General features: G+C 38.0%; 1 protein-coding gene across 13 annotated transcripts in view; it reads left to right on the top strand.

The window, feature by feature from the left end:
- Positions 1–16,749, top strand: part of NEK1 (NIMA related kinase 1) — a 214,055-nt gene that overhangs the window by 58,478 nt on the left and 138,828 nt on the right. For 8 of the 13 annotated variants that reach the window (XM_057302207.2, XM_063603984.1, XM_055111994.2 and 5 more), the window contains 2 exons: positions 5–168; positions 249–380. In XM_057302207.2, coding sequence (XP_057158190.2) covers positions 5–168; positions 249–380 — 296 coding nt within the window. The remainder of the gene's footprint in view (positions 1–4; positions 169–248; positions 381–16,749) is intronic. The other 5 variants (XM_057302209.2, XM_063603986.1, XM_055111995.2 and 2 more) reach the window with 1 other exon arrangement.

The following is a 16,749-nucleotide window of genomic DNA, read 5'->3' as shown; positions in this document are numbered from 1 at the left end:
CTAGGCTCCTTTTCTTGGCAGTGGAGGGACTATAGCTCCATCATCTTTTTCTTCTCGAGGACAGTATGAACATTACCATGCCATTTTTGACCAAATGCAGCAACAAAGAGCAGAAGATAATGAAGCTAAATGGAAAAGAGAAATATATGGTCGAGGTCTTCCAGAAAGGTATGGCTATGTTCTGCAGAAGTTGCTTATGCTTTGCTTCTGAGATAGTAATGAAAGTCACTGTGCATATTTATCTACAGAGGAATTCTGCCTGGAGTTCGTCCAGGATTTCCTTATGGGGCTGCAGGTCATCACCATTTTCCTGATGCTGATGATATTAGAAAAACTTTGAAAAGATTGAAGGCGGTGTCTAAACAAGCCAATGCAAACAGGTTGGACTGTGATGATCCATGAATTCATCCATGTGTGTAATTTTGTCGTTTGTCATACATAGCTTAGTACCTACACTTTGTGGATGTTTTCTCCATTGTTCACATATGATGTTTTTTGCCTCTTGGGTACAATAATTTTCTGAGGTGCAAATTTGGCCCTTGATTACTCTGTGGAAATCATGTAGCTTTCCAGTTCAGCCTGATTTTTGTGTCTTGTTTGTGGGTTTAGACTGAATATACTATTTAAAGGAACATGTGATAACATTCTGCCAACATAATTATAACATTTTATCACCCACTTGCTTTAAATAAATCAGGATATAAATCTAAATTGAATCACACTTTACGCAGAACCCCAGTGCATTTTTCGCCCTTTTCTTCATCACTTCAAAGCCTACTTTTCTCTTTGTTGTCTTAGCATGCTTTCTCTTCACCTTCATCTCTGATTTATAACTCTTTGTGATCCTGTTCATCATATTATTTCTTTTCTTCCATTGAATTAATAATGGTAACTGATTAATATGTACTTGAGCAGAGATAAATGATTGAGGTAAATATAAATTAATGTTTATATACACATTATAAATTATATACAGAAGCCTGATATATGAAGCATCTATTTTTTGAGAAAGGAAGGTTACAGACTTACACATATGCATATTTTTTATGAATAGTGAGACAAATTTTGTGGGAGGCTTTTATTCTCCAGAATTATTGATCTTTCTAGTATATATATTTTTTAATTAGTAAACTTTATTTTTAGAGCGATTTGGGGTTCACAGCAAAATGGAGTGGAAAGTACAGAGAGTTCCTATGTACCACTTCCTCACACATGCACAACCTCTGTATTGACATCCTCATTTGAGTGATAACGTTTGTTATGATCAAACATCGATCCATTATCACCCAAAGTCCATAGTTTACATTAGAGTTTACTCTTGGTATTGTACACTCCATGGCTTTTGACGAATGTATAATTATAGGTATCCACCACTGTAATATCATACAAAATAATGTGACTGCCTTCAAAATCCCCTGTGCTCCACCTCCCTCCAACCTCCCTCCCAACTCTTGGCAACCACTGGTTGCTTTACTGCCTTCATAGTTTTAGCTTTTCTAGAATATCATATACTTGGAATCATATAGTATGTGGCCTTTCACACTGGCTTTTCTCACTTACTAATATGCATTTAAGGTGCCTCCGTATATCTTCATAGTTTCATACCTTATTTCTTCTTAACACTAATATCCCATTGTATTTATGTACCATACTTTTTTTTTTTTTTTTTTTGGTAATTTTTTTTTTTTGAGACAGATTCTTGTTCTATCCCCAGGCTGGAGTGCAATGGCATGATCATGGCTCACTTGCAGCCTTGACCTCTGGGGCTTAAGTGACCCTCCCACCTCAGCCTCCTGAACAGCTGGGACTACAGGTGCTTGCCACCATGTGTGGCTGATTTTTTAAATTTTTTGTAGAATGGAGTCTTGCTATGTTGCCCAGGCTGGTCTTGAACTCCTGGGTTCAAGCAGTCCTCCTGCACTGGCCTCCCAAAGTGCTGGGATTACAAGCGTGAGCCACCATGCCCAGCCAGAATGGATGTACTACACTTTATCCGTTATTCTACTGAAGGACATCTTGGTTGCTTTTAAGTTATGGCAATTATGAATAAAGCTTCTACAAACATTTGTGTGTAGGTTTTTTTGTGGACATAAATTTTTTAAGTATTTAAACAGATGCCAAGAGGATGATTGCTGGATCATGTCTTAAGAGTATGTTTGATTTTGTAAGAAGTCACCAAGCTGTCTTCCAAAGTGGCTATACCATTATGCGTTCCTGCCAGCAGTGATTAAGAATTCCTATTGCTCCACATCCTCTCCAGCATTTAGTGTTGTCAGTGTTTCGGATTTTGGCCAATTTAATCAGTGTGTAGTGGTATCTCATTTTAATTACAATTCCCTAATGACATATTCAACATTTTTTCATATGCTTCATGCCATCTGTATATCTTTCTTGATGAGTTGTCTGTTCAGGCCTTTTGCCCATTTTAAAATTCATTTTTATATTGTTGAGTTTTAAAAGTTCTTTGTATATTTTATTTAACAGTCCTTTATCAGGTATGTCTTTGGCAGATATTTTCTTTTTCTTTGTGGCTCATCTTCTCATTCCCTTAATATTTTGTTTTGCAGAGTGGAACTTTATTGTTGTAATGAAGTCCAGCATATCAATTGTTTCTTTCATGGATTGTGTCTCTGGTGTTATAACTGAAAAGTTATCACCATACCCAAGTTCATTTGGGTTTTCTCCTATGTTATCTTCTAGGAGTTTTATAGTTTAATGTTTTATCTTTAGATCTGTGATCCATTTGAGTTAATTTTTGTGAAGGATATAAGGTCTGTGTCTAGATTCATTTTTTTGCATGTGGATGCCCAGTTGTTCCACATCTCTTGAAAAGACTGTATTTGTTTCTTTGAATTGCCTTTGCTCCTTTGTCAGTGATTGGTTGACAAAGGATTTTTATGTCGGTCTATTTCTGTGCTCTCTGTTCTGTTCTACTGATTAAGTCTTGAAATCAGGTATTTTCAGTCCTCCAGCTTTGTTCTTCAATACTGAGTTGGCTATTCCGGTTCTTTTGTCTTTCCATATAAGCTTTATAATAAGTTTGTCCATATCTAAAGACTAACATGCTGGGATTTTGATTGGGATTGTGTTGAATCTGTAGATCAGCTTGGGAAGAACTGACATCTTGACGATATTCAATCTTCCAATACTTCATGTTAGACCTGAAATATATCTTTGATGTATTTCATCAGAATTTTTTAGTTTTCCTCATACCCGTGCATATTTTTTTAGATTTGTAACCTATGTATTACATGTTGGGGGGTGCTACTGAAAGTGATAATGTGTTTTTAATTTCAAATTCTACTTGTTCCTTGTTTATATATAGGAAAGCAATTGACTTTTGTTTATTAACCTTCTATCCTGCAACTTTGCTGTCATCACTTTTTTTGAGAGGGGTATTTTTGGTGTTTCTTTTGAATTTTCTACATAGACAATCATGTCATCTGCAAACAAAGACAGTTATATTTCTTCCTTCCCAGTCTGTATACCTTGTGTTTTCTTTCCTTGTCTTATTGCATTAGCTAGAACTTCCAATATGATGTTGAAAAGTAATGTTGAGAAGGACATCTTTGTCTTGTTCCTGATGTTGGCCGGAAAGCTTCAAGTTTCCATTAAATATGTTAGCTGTAGGTTTTTTGGAGATGTTCTTTATGAAATTGTGGACGTTCCTCTCTAATTTAGGTTTTCTGAGATTTTTTAAAATCAGAAATGGGTGCTGGATTTTGTCAAATGCTTTTTTTTTTTGGCATGTATAGATATGATCATGTGATTTTTCTTCTTTAGCTTATTGATGTGATGGATTACATTAATTGATCTTCAGATGTTGAAACAGCTGTATTTTATTATATTTTGCTATAAGAATAAAAATGCCCTTTCATAGCTGGTAATCACTTATAAGGAAATGATTTAATTACTATGTGTATAATTTTCTTGTGATCTCTTTCTTAATAATACTCATTGTCTTAGATTTACATACACACTGTAATCTTTTCACTGACGTGGAGCAACAACTTTCACTACTCCAAATTTAAACTATTGTCTTTGTTCTTCAGTGTTTTGCTTTACTGAAAGGCATTTAATCTTTTTTTCCTTCCTCTCATTCTTACATTCTTTTTAATACTCTTTCTTTTGCTGAATATTCAAGAATTTTCACATATTTCTGTTTTAAAAATACCAACAGCTAACTACCTTATTATTGTCCTTTCATACAGGGTTCTCAGTCACCTGTTCATACCTCCTTTTTCTCTCCTTTTTGCTCAGTAAAAAAGAAAACCTGAAGAAAAATCACGAGAGGCTTTTTTTTTTCTTGTTTTACTGCTGCTAAGTGATGTAGGTTAGTTTTAGAAAAATTGGAGTGTATAGGAGGAGAGTGTTAGGAAACAGGAAAGAAAATAATTCCAAATCCCTATAGTGGCGGTCACTGATGAAGACTTTGGTTAATTTTCTTGCATACCTTTTCCTTTTCTTTTTCCCAAGATAGTGGAAACAAAATCATACATACAAATTTTTATCTTTTTAAATTTAGTGTTCTTACCATACATATTTCCCATGTTGTTTTCAATTTTTTAATATCTACATAAGATTCCAGTGCCTGAATGTGCTATGATTTATCTAACAAATCCCCTAGTATAACCAGTTGTTTGTAATCCTTCACCTTTTTGAACATTTTTCTGCCACATTTTATTCTTCATTTTTTATTATTTCCTTGAAATATAATCTTATAAGGGCAATTATTTTGCTAAAAGATTTGGTCATCTATGTTCCTGATGAAGATTCTTGAAAGAAATATTACTAAGTTTTTTTCTAGAAAAGTGCCAGTTTGTACTTAACCCAACCGTGTATGATAGTGCCTGTTTTATTGCCCCTGGGCCAGTATTAATAACTTCTTAGGAGCTAAAGAAGTTTTTTTTGTAATAAAAAGTTTAAAATCAAAGTAGCATAGGAGATGAAGTTTTCACTGTATTCTGCACTGTTTACACAATAGGGTAATGACAAACTAGATTCCTATAAGTAAAAGGTAGCAACTAATATTTAATTGGGCACTTGTGCAAGGACCTGTTCTAAGTAATTTACATATATAGTTAATCTTTACTATTGTGGATTCCGTATTTGCGAATTTACCTACTTGCTAAAATGTATTTGTAACCTCAAAATCAATATGTGAAGCACTGTCATGGTCATTCATGGGCATGGGCATAGGCTCAGCCTATGTCATTCATGAACCTGGGGTCATTCATGGGCTCAGAATAGCAAAAGTGGCCCAAAAGCATAGTGCTGAAATGTCAAAAGGCAGCGATGTGCTTTAGGGAGAAAATATGTGTGTTAGACTTCATTTGGGCATTAGTTATGCCACTATTGGCCATGAATTCAGTGTTAATGAATCCACAATATAATGGATCCAGGAGTCTAACTCTGTATTTACCCTAGGAGCAGTGGTTCTGTTCAGTATTCATGGAGACTTTATAGAACATAGCTATGAGAATAATGAGAATTGAATGTATTATTAACTCATTTAATCATCACCAATACTGTGAGGCAGGAATTATTATTTTTGCTATTTTACAGATTAAGAAATTGAGGCTATGTGTAATTAAGTAGTTTGTTGAAGGTCACATTACTATTAGTGAAACCAGGAGTTGAAGCTGGACAGTTTGGTTCCTGACCTCACTCACTTAACTGTTGTACCATATTGACTTTATTAAGTGTATTAGTCTGTTCTCACACTGCTAACAAAGTCATACCCGAGACTGGGTAATTTATAAGGAAAAAGAGGTCTAATGGAATCACAGTTCCACATGGCTGGGTAGGCCTCACAATCATGGTAGAAGGCAAAGGAGAAGTAAAGTCATGTCTTGCAGCAGACAAGAGAGAGAGCATGTGCAGGGGAACTCTCCTTTATAAAACCATCAGATCTCGTGAGACTTATTCACTGTCACCACAACAGCTCAGGAAAGACCCGCCATCATGATTCAGTTACCTCCCACCAGGTCCCTCTCACAACACATGGGAATTATGGGAGTTTCAATTTGAGATTTGGGTGGGGACACAGCCAAACTATATTGCTAAGTCTTGAAAAATTTTATGAGGAATAATTAAAGAATCTGAGAATTGCACTTTGGGAGGTCAAGGTGGGCAGATCACTTGAGATCAGGAGCTCAAGACCAGCCTGCCAACATGGTGAAACCCCATCTCTACTAAAATAAATAAATAAATGAACTGGGCATGGTGGTGGGTGCCTGTAATCTCAGCAACTCAGGAGGCTGAGGCAGGAGAATCACTTGAACCTGGGAAGCGGAGGTGGCAGTGAGCTGAGATCACGCCACTGCACTCCAGCCTGGGTGACAGAGTGAGACTCCGTCTTAAACAAACAAAAAAAGACCAGGTGTCATAGCTTACACCTGTAATCCCAGCACTTTGGGAGGCCGAGGCAGGCGGATCACCTGATGTCAGGAGTTCAAGACTAGCCTGGCCAACGTGGCAAAACCCTGTCTCTACTAAAAATACAAAAATTAGCCAGGCATGGTGGCGCATGCCTGTAATCCCAGCTACTTGGGAGGCTGAGGCAGGAGAATTGCTTGAACCCAGGAGGCAGAGGTTGCAGTGAACCGAGATCACGCCATTGCACTCCAGCCTTGGCGACAAGAGCAAAATTCTGTCTCAAACAAAAACAAAAGATGGGCAGCTGGCAAGATGGCCGAATAGGAACAGCTCTGGTCTGTAGCTCCCAACAAGATCGGCACAGAAGGCGTGTGATTCCTGTATTTCCAACTGAGGTACCCAGTTCATCTCATTGGAACTGGTTGGACAGTGGGTACAGCCCAAGGAGGGCGAGCTGAAGCAGGGTGGGGTGTCACCTCACCCAGGAACACCAGGGTTTGGAGAACTCCCTCTCCTAGCCAAGGGAAGCCATTAGGAACTGTACCGTGCACTCTGGCCCAGATACTGTGCTTTTCCGATGGTCTTCACAACCCACAGACCAGGAGATTCCCTCCAGTCCCTATGCCACCAGGGCCCTGGGTTTCCAGCACAAAACTGGGCTGCCGTTTGGGCAGACACCGAGGTAGCCAAAGGAGTTTTTTTTCATACCCTAGTGGCACCTGGAACGCCAGTGAGACATAACTGTTCACTCCCCTAGAAAGGGGGCTGAAGCCAGGCAGCCAAGTGGTCTGGCTTGGTGGGTCCCACCCCCACAGAGCCCAGCAAGCTCAGATCCACTGGCTTGAAATTCTGGATGCCGGCACAGCAGTCTGAACTCTACCTGGGACACTGTAGCTTGGAGGGGGGAGGGGTGTCCACCATTGCTGAGGCTTGAGTAGGTGGTTTTACCCTCACGGTGTAAACAAAGCCACTGGGAAGTTTGAACTGGGAGGAGCCCACCGCAGCTCATCAAAGCCACTGTAGCCAGACTGCCTTTCTAGATTCCCTCCCCTCTGGGCAGGGCATCTTTGAAAAAAAGGCAGTAGCCCCAATCAGGGTCTTATAGATAAAACCCCCACCTCCCTGGGACAGAGCACCTGGGGGAAGGGGCAATTGTGGGCACAGCTTCAGCAGACTTAAACGTCCCTGCTTGGCAGCTCTGAAGAGAGCAGCAGATCTCCCAGCACAGAGTTTGAGCTCTGATAAGGGACAGTGGGCCTCCTCAAGTGGGTCCCTGACCCCTGTGTATCCTGACTGGGAGACACCTCCCCAGTAGGGGCCGACAGACACCTCATACAGGAGAGATCTGGCTGGCATCTGGCGGGTGCCCCTTTGGGACGAAGCTTCCAGAGGAAGGAACAGGCAGCAATCTTTGCTGTTCTTCAGCCTCTGCCAGTGATACCCAGGCGAACACAGTCTGGAGTGGACCTCTAGCAAATTCCAGCAGACCTGCAGCAGAGGGCTCTGACTGTTAGAAGGAAGACTAACAAACAGAAAGGAATAGTATCAAAAAGGACATACACTCAGAGACCCCATCTGAAGGTCGCCAACTTCAGAGACCAAAGGTGGATAAATCCACAAAGATGGGGAGAAACCAGCGCAAAAAGGCTGAAAATTCCAAAAACCAAAACGCCTCTTCTCCTCCAAAGGATCACAACTCCTTGACAGCAAGGGAACAAAACTGGACAGAGAATGAGTTTGATGAATTGACAGAAGTAGGCTTCAGGAGGTGGGTAATAACAAACTCCTTTGAGCTAAAGGAACATGTTCTAACCCAATGCAAGGAAGCTAAGAACCTTGAGAAAAGGTTAGACAAATTGCTAACTAGAATAACCAGTTTAAAGAAGAACATAAATGACCTGATGGAGCTGAAAAACACTGCATGAGAACTTCGTGAAGCATACACAAGTAACAATAGCCGAATCAATCAAGTGGAAAAGGATATCAGAGATTGAAGATCAACTCAATGAAATAAAGCGAGAAGACAAGATTAGAGAAAAAAGTGAAAAGAAACGAACAAAGCCTCCAAGAAATATGGGAGTATGCGAAAAGACCAAATCTACGTTTGATTGGTGTACCTGAAAGTGACGGGGAGAATGAAACCAACTTGGAAAACACTCTCCAGGATATAATCCAGGAGAACTTCTGCAACCTAGCAAGGCAGACCAGCATTCAAATTCAGGAAGTATAGAGAACACCACAAAGATACTCCTTGAGATCAGCAACCCCAAGACACATAATTGTCAGACGCACCAAGGTTGAAATGAAGGAAAAAATGTTAAGAGCCGCCAGAGAGAAAGGTCAAGTTACCGGTAAAGGGAAGCCCATCGGACTAACAGCCGATCTCTCTGCAGAAACCCTACAAGCCAGAAGAGAGTGGGGGTCAATATTCAACATTCTTCAAGAAAATAATTTTCAACCCAGAATTTCATATCCAGCCAAACTAAGCTTCATAAGTGAAGGAGAAATAAAATTCTTACAGAAAAGAAAATGCTAGGAGATCTTGTCTCCACCAGGCTTGCCTTACAAGAGCTCCTGAAGGAAGCACTAAACATGGAAAGGAACAACTGGTACCAGCCACTGCAAAAGTATATCAAAATGTAAACACCATAGACACTATGAAGAAACTGCATCAACTAATGGGCAAAATAACCAGCTAGCATCATAATGGCAGGATCTAATTCACACATAACAATATTAGCCTTAAATGTAAATGGGCTAAATGCTGCATTAACAGACACAGACTGGCAAATTGGATAAAGAGTCAAGACCCATCAGTGTGCTGTATTCAGGAGACCCATCTCATGTGCAAAGACACGTGTAGGCTCAAAATAAAGGGATGGAGGAATATTTACCAAGCAAATGGAAAACAAAAAAAGCAGGGGTTGCAATCCTAGTCTCTGATAAAACAGACTTTAAACCAACAAAGATCAAAAGAGACAAAGAAGGGCATTGCATAATGGTAAAGGGATCAATGCAACAAGAAGAGCTAACTATCCTAAATATATACATACCCAATACAGGAGCACCCAGATTCATAAAGCAAGTTCTTAGTGACCTAAAAAGAGACATAGACTCTCACACAGTAGTGGGAGACTTTAACACCCCACTGTCAATATTAGATCAATGAGACACAAAATTAACAAGGATATCCAGGACTTGAACTCAGCTCTGGACTGAGCGGACCTAATAGACATCTACAGAACTCTCCACCCCAAATCAACAGGGTATACATTCTTCTCAGCACCACATAGCATTTATTCTAAAATTGACCACGTAATTGGAAGTAAAACACTCCTCAGCAAATGCAAAAGAATGGAAATCATAACAAAGAGTCTCAGACCACAGTGCAATCAAATTAGAACTCAGGATTAAGAAACTCACTCAAAATCGCACAACTCCATGAAAACTGAACAACCTGCTCCTGAATGACTACTGGGTAAATAAAGAAATTAAGGCAGAAATAAATAAATTATTTGAAACCAATGAGAACAAAGACACAACGTACCAGAATCTCTGGGACACATTTAAAGCAGTGTGTAGAGGGAAATTTATAGCACTAAATGCCCACAGGAGAAAGCAGGAAAGATCTATAATTGACACCCTAACATCACAATTAGAAGAATCAGAGAAGCAAGAGCAAACAAATTCAAAAGCTAGAAGACAAGAAATAACTAAGATCAGAGCAGAACTGAAGGAGATAGAGACACAAAAAACCCTTCAAAAAATCAATGAATCCAGGGGCTGTTTTTTTTTTAAAGATCAACAAAATTGATAGATCACTAGCAAGACTAATGAAGAAAAGAGAGAAGAATCAAATAGATGCAATAAAAAATGATAAAGGGGGTATCACCATTGATCCCACAGAAATACAAACTACCATCAGAGAATACTATAAATACCTCTACACAAATAAACTAGAAAATCTAGAAGAAATGGATAAATTCCTGGACACATACACCCTCCCAAGACTAAACCAGGAAGAAGTCAAATCCCTGAATAGACCAATAACAAGTTCTGAAATTGAGGCAGTAATTAATAGCCTACCAAGCAAAAAAAAAAAAAAAAAAAAAAAAAAAAAAAACCATGACCAGATGGATTCACAGCCGAATTCTACCAGAGATACAAAGAGGAGCTGGTACCATTCCTTCTGAAACTATTGCAAACAATAGAAAAAGAGGGAATCCTCCCTAGCTCATTTTATGAGGCCAACATCATCCTGATACCAAAGCCGGGCAGAGACACAGCAAAAAAAGAGAATTTTAGACCAATATCCCTGATGAACATTGTTGCAAAAATCCTCAATAAAATACTGGCAAACTGAGTCCAGCAGCACATCAAAAAGCTTATCCACCATGATCAAGTTGGCTTCATCCCTGGGAGGCAAGGCTGGTTCAACATCCACAAATCAATAAACATAATCCGTCACATAAACAGAACTAATGACAAAAACCCCATGATTATCTCAATAGATGCAGAAAAGGCCTTTGACAAAATTTAACAGCCCTACTTTCCAAATAATAACTAGGCATTGATGGAACAGATCTTAAAATAATAAGAGCTATTTATGACAAACCCACAGCCAATATCATAATGGACAGAAACTGGAAGCATTCCCTTTGAAAACCAGCACAAGACAAGGATACCCTCTCTCACCACTCCTATTCAACATATCATTGGAAGTTCTGGCCAGGGCAATCAGGCAAGAGATAGAAATAAAGGGTATTCCAATAGGAAGAGAGGAAGTCAAATTGTCTCTGTTTGCAGATAACATGGATTGTATATTTAGAAAATCCCATCATCTCAGCCCAAAATCTCCTTAAGCTGATAAGCAACTTCAGCAAAGTCTCAGCATACAAAATCAATATGCAAAAATCACAAGCATCCCTATACAGCAATAACAGACAAACAGCCAAATTATGAGTCAACTCCCATTCACAATTGCTACAAAGAGAATAAAATACCTGGGAATCCAACTTACAAGGGATGTGAAGGACCTCTTCAAGGAGAACTACAAACTACTGCTCAAGGAAATAAGAGAGGACAGAAACAAATGGAAAAACATTCCATGCTCATGGATAGGAAGAACCAATATTGTGAAAATGACTATACTGCCCAAAGTAATTTATAGATTCAATGCTATCCCCATCAAGCTACCATTGACTTTCTTCACAGAATTAGCATAAACTACTTTAAATTTCGTATGGAACCAAAAAAGAGCCCACATAGCCAAGACAATCCTAAGCAAGGAGAACAAAGCTGGAGGCATCCTGCTACCTGACTTCAAACTATACTACAAGGGTACGGTAACCAAAACAGCATGGTACTGGTACCAAAACAGATATATAGACCAATGGAACAGAACAGAGGCCTTAGAAATAACGCCACACATCTACAACCATCTGCTCTTTAACAAACCCGATAAACAAGTGGTGGGGAAAGGATTCCCTATTTAATAAATGGTGTTGGGAAAACTGGCTAGCCATATGCAGAAAGCTGAGACTGGATCCCCTCCTTACATCTTATACAAAAATTAACTCAAGATGGATTAAAGATTTAAACATAAGACCTAAAACCCTAAAAACCCTAGAAGAAAACCTAGCCAAAACCATTCAGGACATAGGCATGGTCAAAGACTTCATGACTAAAACACCCAAAACAATGGCAACTAAAAATAAAATTGACAAATGGGATCTAATTAAACTAAAGAGCTTCTGCACAGCAAAAGCAACTATCATCAGAGTGAACAGGCAACCTACAGAATGGGAGAAAAATTTTGCAATCTATTCATCTGACAAAGGGCTAATATCCAGAATCTACAAATAAATTTACAAAAAAAAAACCCCATCAATAAGCGGGCAAAGGATATGAACAAACACTTCTCAAAAGAAGACATTTATGCAGTCAACAAACATGAAAAAAAAAAGCTCTTCATCACTGGTCACTAAAGAAATGCAAATCAAAACCACAATGAGATACCATCTCACACCAGTTAGAATGGTGATAATTAAAAAGTCAGGAAAGAACAGATGCTGGAGAGGATGTAGAGAAATAGGAATGCTTTTACACTGTTGGTGGGAGTGTAAATTAGTTCAACCATTGTGGAAGACAGTGTGGCGATTCCTCAAGGATCTAGAACTAGAAATGCCATTTGACCCAGCAATCCCATTACTGGGTATATACCCAAAGGATTATAAATCATTCTGCTATAAAGACACATGCATATGTATGTTTATTGTGGCACTATTCACAATAGCAAAGACTTGGAACCAACCCAAATGCCCATCAGGATAGACTGGATAAAGAAAATGTGGCACATATATACCATGGAATACTATGCAGCCATAAAAAAGAATGAGTTCATGTCCTTTGCAGGGACATGGTAACCATCATTCTCAGCAAACTAACACAAGAACAGACAACCAAACACCACATGTTCTCACTCATAAGTGGGAGTTGAACAATGAGAACACATGGACACACGAAGGGGAACATCACACACTGGGGCCGGTCGGGGGCTAGGGGATGGATAGCATCTGGAGAAACACCTAATGTAGATGACAGGTTGATGGATACAGCAAACCTCCATGGCATGTGTATACCTATGTAATCTGCACGTTTTGCACATGTACCCCAGAACTTAAAGTGTAATAAAACAAAAAGAGTCTGGGAATTTAACCATCATTAAAGAAATCATGGTTAAAGGAGCAAACTTGGAAGAATTGACTGACTTGTCATGTAAAAGAGGAACTAGACCCAGGGTGGAAATATAAAGACACATTTCGGTCAGATATGAGGACTGTTCAAAGGTTGGATCATCGTGGGATTTAATGAACATCTTCAAACTGGAAGTATTAACCAGAGGTTGAAATGACAGTGTGTCATGGGGTATTTAGATGGGAATATGGGAATATTTTATTCAATGAAAACTTGGACTAGTTGATACCGAAGGTTGCTTCCAATCTGAATGGTTCTTTTGTCTTGTACTGTTTAGTGGTCACTGGCATTATAGGACATTTTCTCTGCACGCTGTCACAATTTCTGATTATTATAATTTGTATGTCATTTTCATTCTTGATTCATTCCTTTCCATGATTCAAACTGAATCAGCAAACTGAAATCTGTAGTCATCTAAGACTCTTTCAGATTCTCTTTTCTTCATAATCACCTATATTTGCCTGTTTCTTCTTTATGGTAGTAGTTATTTTTCCTCTTCCTTTCTTATCAGTAACTCTGACCAGTCTACTTTGCTTATATGCAATTTCTTAATAACATACCTCTTCTGTTAGGATTTTTAATATTATAAGCTCAAGCCATGTACTGTTCAAATGGCTGAAGCCACTTTTTAATAAATTACGGACTGCCACCTAACATTTGTGTTTTTATGGTGCTTTTACTTTTTCCAAGTCCTTCTGTCTGTGCTGCTTCATTTAATTTGGATAAAACTAACAACAGTTTCGTTCTATTACATAGACATGCCCCTTAAGAGGAAGCTAAATGAATAAACCCTTCTACATCATTTTTTCATCTCAGTAATCCTGTACCACCCCATCTCTTCTGCCCAATACCATATTACTCATTTTTATTTCTCAGATTATCTCTGTTACCTAGAGTGCTACTTATTTTTATGTTGTCTTCAACTTTATCCTTGAGAAGTTTTAAATTTTCTTTATCAGTAAAGAATTTGAACCATGGATGTGAGGCATGCAGTTCCCAGCCAAATCTTGTTGCTTATTCATGTGTTTACAATAAGAAAAGGAAAGAAAATAACTTACTCCCTTTTCCTCCCCTTCTCTTGTCAGGGCTAAAAAAAAAAAAAGGAAAGGTTGTCTTGGAATAATTATTTCTTGATAAAAGAACACTATACTTCAGTTATCTCTTTGTTTGATGTCCCTTATCCTGTTACATTATACTTTTTAGTCCATTTTAATGTCTTTGTGTTTTACTATCCAATTCTAATTTCTTACTATATTTGCATTTATATTATCATCCTCTTATCCTTAATCAGGGTCAGTGTTTTACTGATTTTAAGTGGTATAATTCTGGAACTCAAAAGAAATAGTCTAATTTTTGTAAAACAGAGCATGCTCATGTGAATTCTTAATAGTGTTTAATGAAGAAAATTACTATCAAGAAGTAAACTGACTGTTTTCTCTTAATCCCCATGATCCCAGCACAAGCGTAGTTTATGCCCATAGTTTAGTAGAGTTGTATTACTTTAGAGAGGACTAAGCATGTGGGTTATGGACTATTTTTGGCGTATGTGAAGTAGTAAACACTAATGCATATGAAAAATAAGGACACAGATTTTATAGGTTTTTAAACAGTGTAAGGAGCCATAAAATTGATTTTGTCTTTTATTCTATTAATATATGTATTACGCTGATTTTCATATGTTGAACCAACCTTGCCTCCCTGGAACTCTGTTTTATTCATCTTTATATCTTTTGGCAGATATAATGTGGCAAATAGTTGACACTGAATATTTGTTTAATAAATTATAGGAAAAAAGAATTAGTGTTAAACAAAAGCACTACAGTTATTAAGTTTGTGTTTGAAAGTAGCCAGTAATGTAAACCTGCTTATTTAAGCCAGCGTAGGAAGCAGCTGTTCAATGAAGCAAAATTTATAAATCATATAAATACATAGAGCAAGTAGTGTTATATATGCATAAATGGTGTGAAAATCTATAAATCAAAGCTGTTATACAGATGACCAGGTTCTTAGTAAACAATTCTGTGCAACCGCTGTTTAACCTATGCCAATTGTAAGTTCAGGCTAACAATCACTGGACACAGAAAGCATCTTAAGATGGGAAGTCAAACATGCTTTACTTCCGTAAAAGTTAGAGAAGGAAGTTGATACAATCAGGATACACAGCAGAGAGATCACCTATCTTGTCTACTTGCAGATGGTGGTGTAAACTTCCAGGACCCCCCAAAAGTGCCTTATCTGTAACCATAGAGTTTTAGATGACATGTCTGAGCATCATACCTGAAGGTTTATCTGCCTTCCTCAGGCCTAGCCTTACGTAGACGGGCTATAGCAAAACAGAATACAGCCTTACCTTGATATATGCAGGAAACAAGTTGCATTACGACCGGATATACCTTATTATTTTTATGTCAGAGCATTACTCCTGAAGATTTATCTGCCTCCTCAGGCCCAGCCTTACATAGATGGGGATGTGGCAGAACAGGGTACAGTCCTACTTTGATATATACAGGAAATAAGTTGCATTCTGACCAGATATACCTTATTAATCTCATGTCAGAGCATCACATTTGAAGGTTTATCTGCCTTCCTTAGGCCCAGCCTTATATAAATGGGGCTATATAGCAAAGCAGGATATAGCCTTACATTGATATATGCAGGAGATAAATTGCATTCAGAACAGATATGCGTTATTAATCTCAGAATTTTCCAGTGGCTAATGGGACTGTTAGGGGATGGCACAGGTACACTACAGAGGCATGAACAAATTTCTCATTCATTGTGTTCAGCCTACTCAAACTAACATGGCATTGGTGAAGTGGATTTCTGGCTTTAGCGATGTGAAACTAGATTAAGATTTAGCTACCCAGACACATCTGAGAGCAACAGTAATAGGCCTTCAAACCAGCTATAGAGATTATCTAATTCTAGAAAATTCTCATGATGGAAATTTCGTAAGAATCTTTTTTAAGTACTACATGAGGTGAATGAACCTTAGATCACTGTCATTCATAGTTATGTGATGATAGATTTTTAGGTTTTACAGCTTAGTTTCATATTTCAAATATTTTTATGTTTCAGTTAGTAATCGTTGCCAAAGAATGTAAAAGAAGCAGTTATTTGGTATATGAAAATCAGAAGTGCTCAAATCTTACTAGGAGACTGAGATTTATTTCATGTAATTTTCAGGACATAATTTAGTTATGGTCCCAAAGAAAGCCTTTATAGGAAGTTTCTGTGCCTTACTAGCCAAAATACAAGTAGAAACACGGCCAACAACTTGCTCATCTTTCTTCCTTACCTCCAAAATTAACTACAATTGATGCCATGCTATGAGTTCTCTGATTACTGGGGCTGGGTTTTATTTATATTTCTATCTTCCATACTTAGCAAGGTAACTAACACAATATATAGTAGATGCTTAATCAGTGTTTGTTATTGATACTTTTTATTTATAGTCTAAGATCAGCATGTTTACATTCTTTCATAATTGTCAGAGAAAGACACAAAAGTAAAATTGGAAAAGATTAAAACAAATAACTGTTTTTAATCTTTTCCCTAATCTATCCACTTTACTTTTTTATAGTTTTGATATTTAGGGAATTCAAACATAGCTTT

The sequence above is a fragment of the Pan paniscus genome, chromosome 3 (assembly GCF_029289425.2).
Source record: "Pan paniscus chromosome 3, NHGRI_mPanPan1-v2.0_pri, whole genome shotgun sequence".
Taxonomy (NCBI): domain Eukaryota; kingdom Metazoa; phylum Chordata; class Mammalia; order Primates; family Hominidae; genus Pan; species Pan paniscus.
The sequence above is the reverse complement of the archived record's forward strand: the minus strand, read 5'-3'. Positions and strand labels throughout refer to the sequence as shown.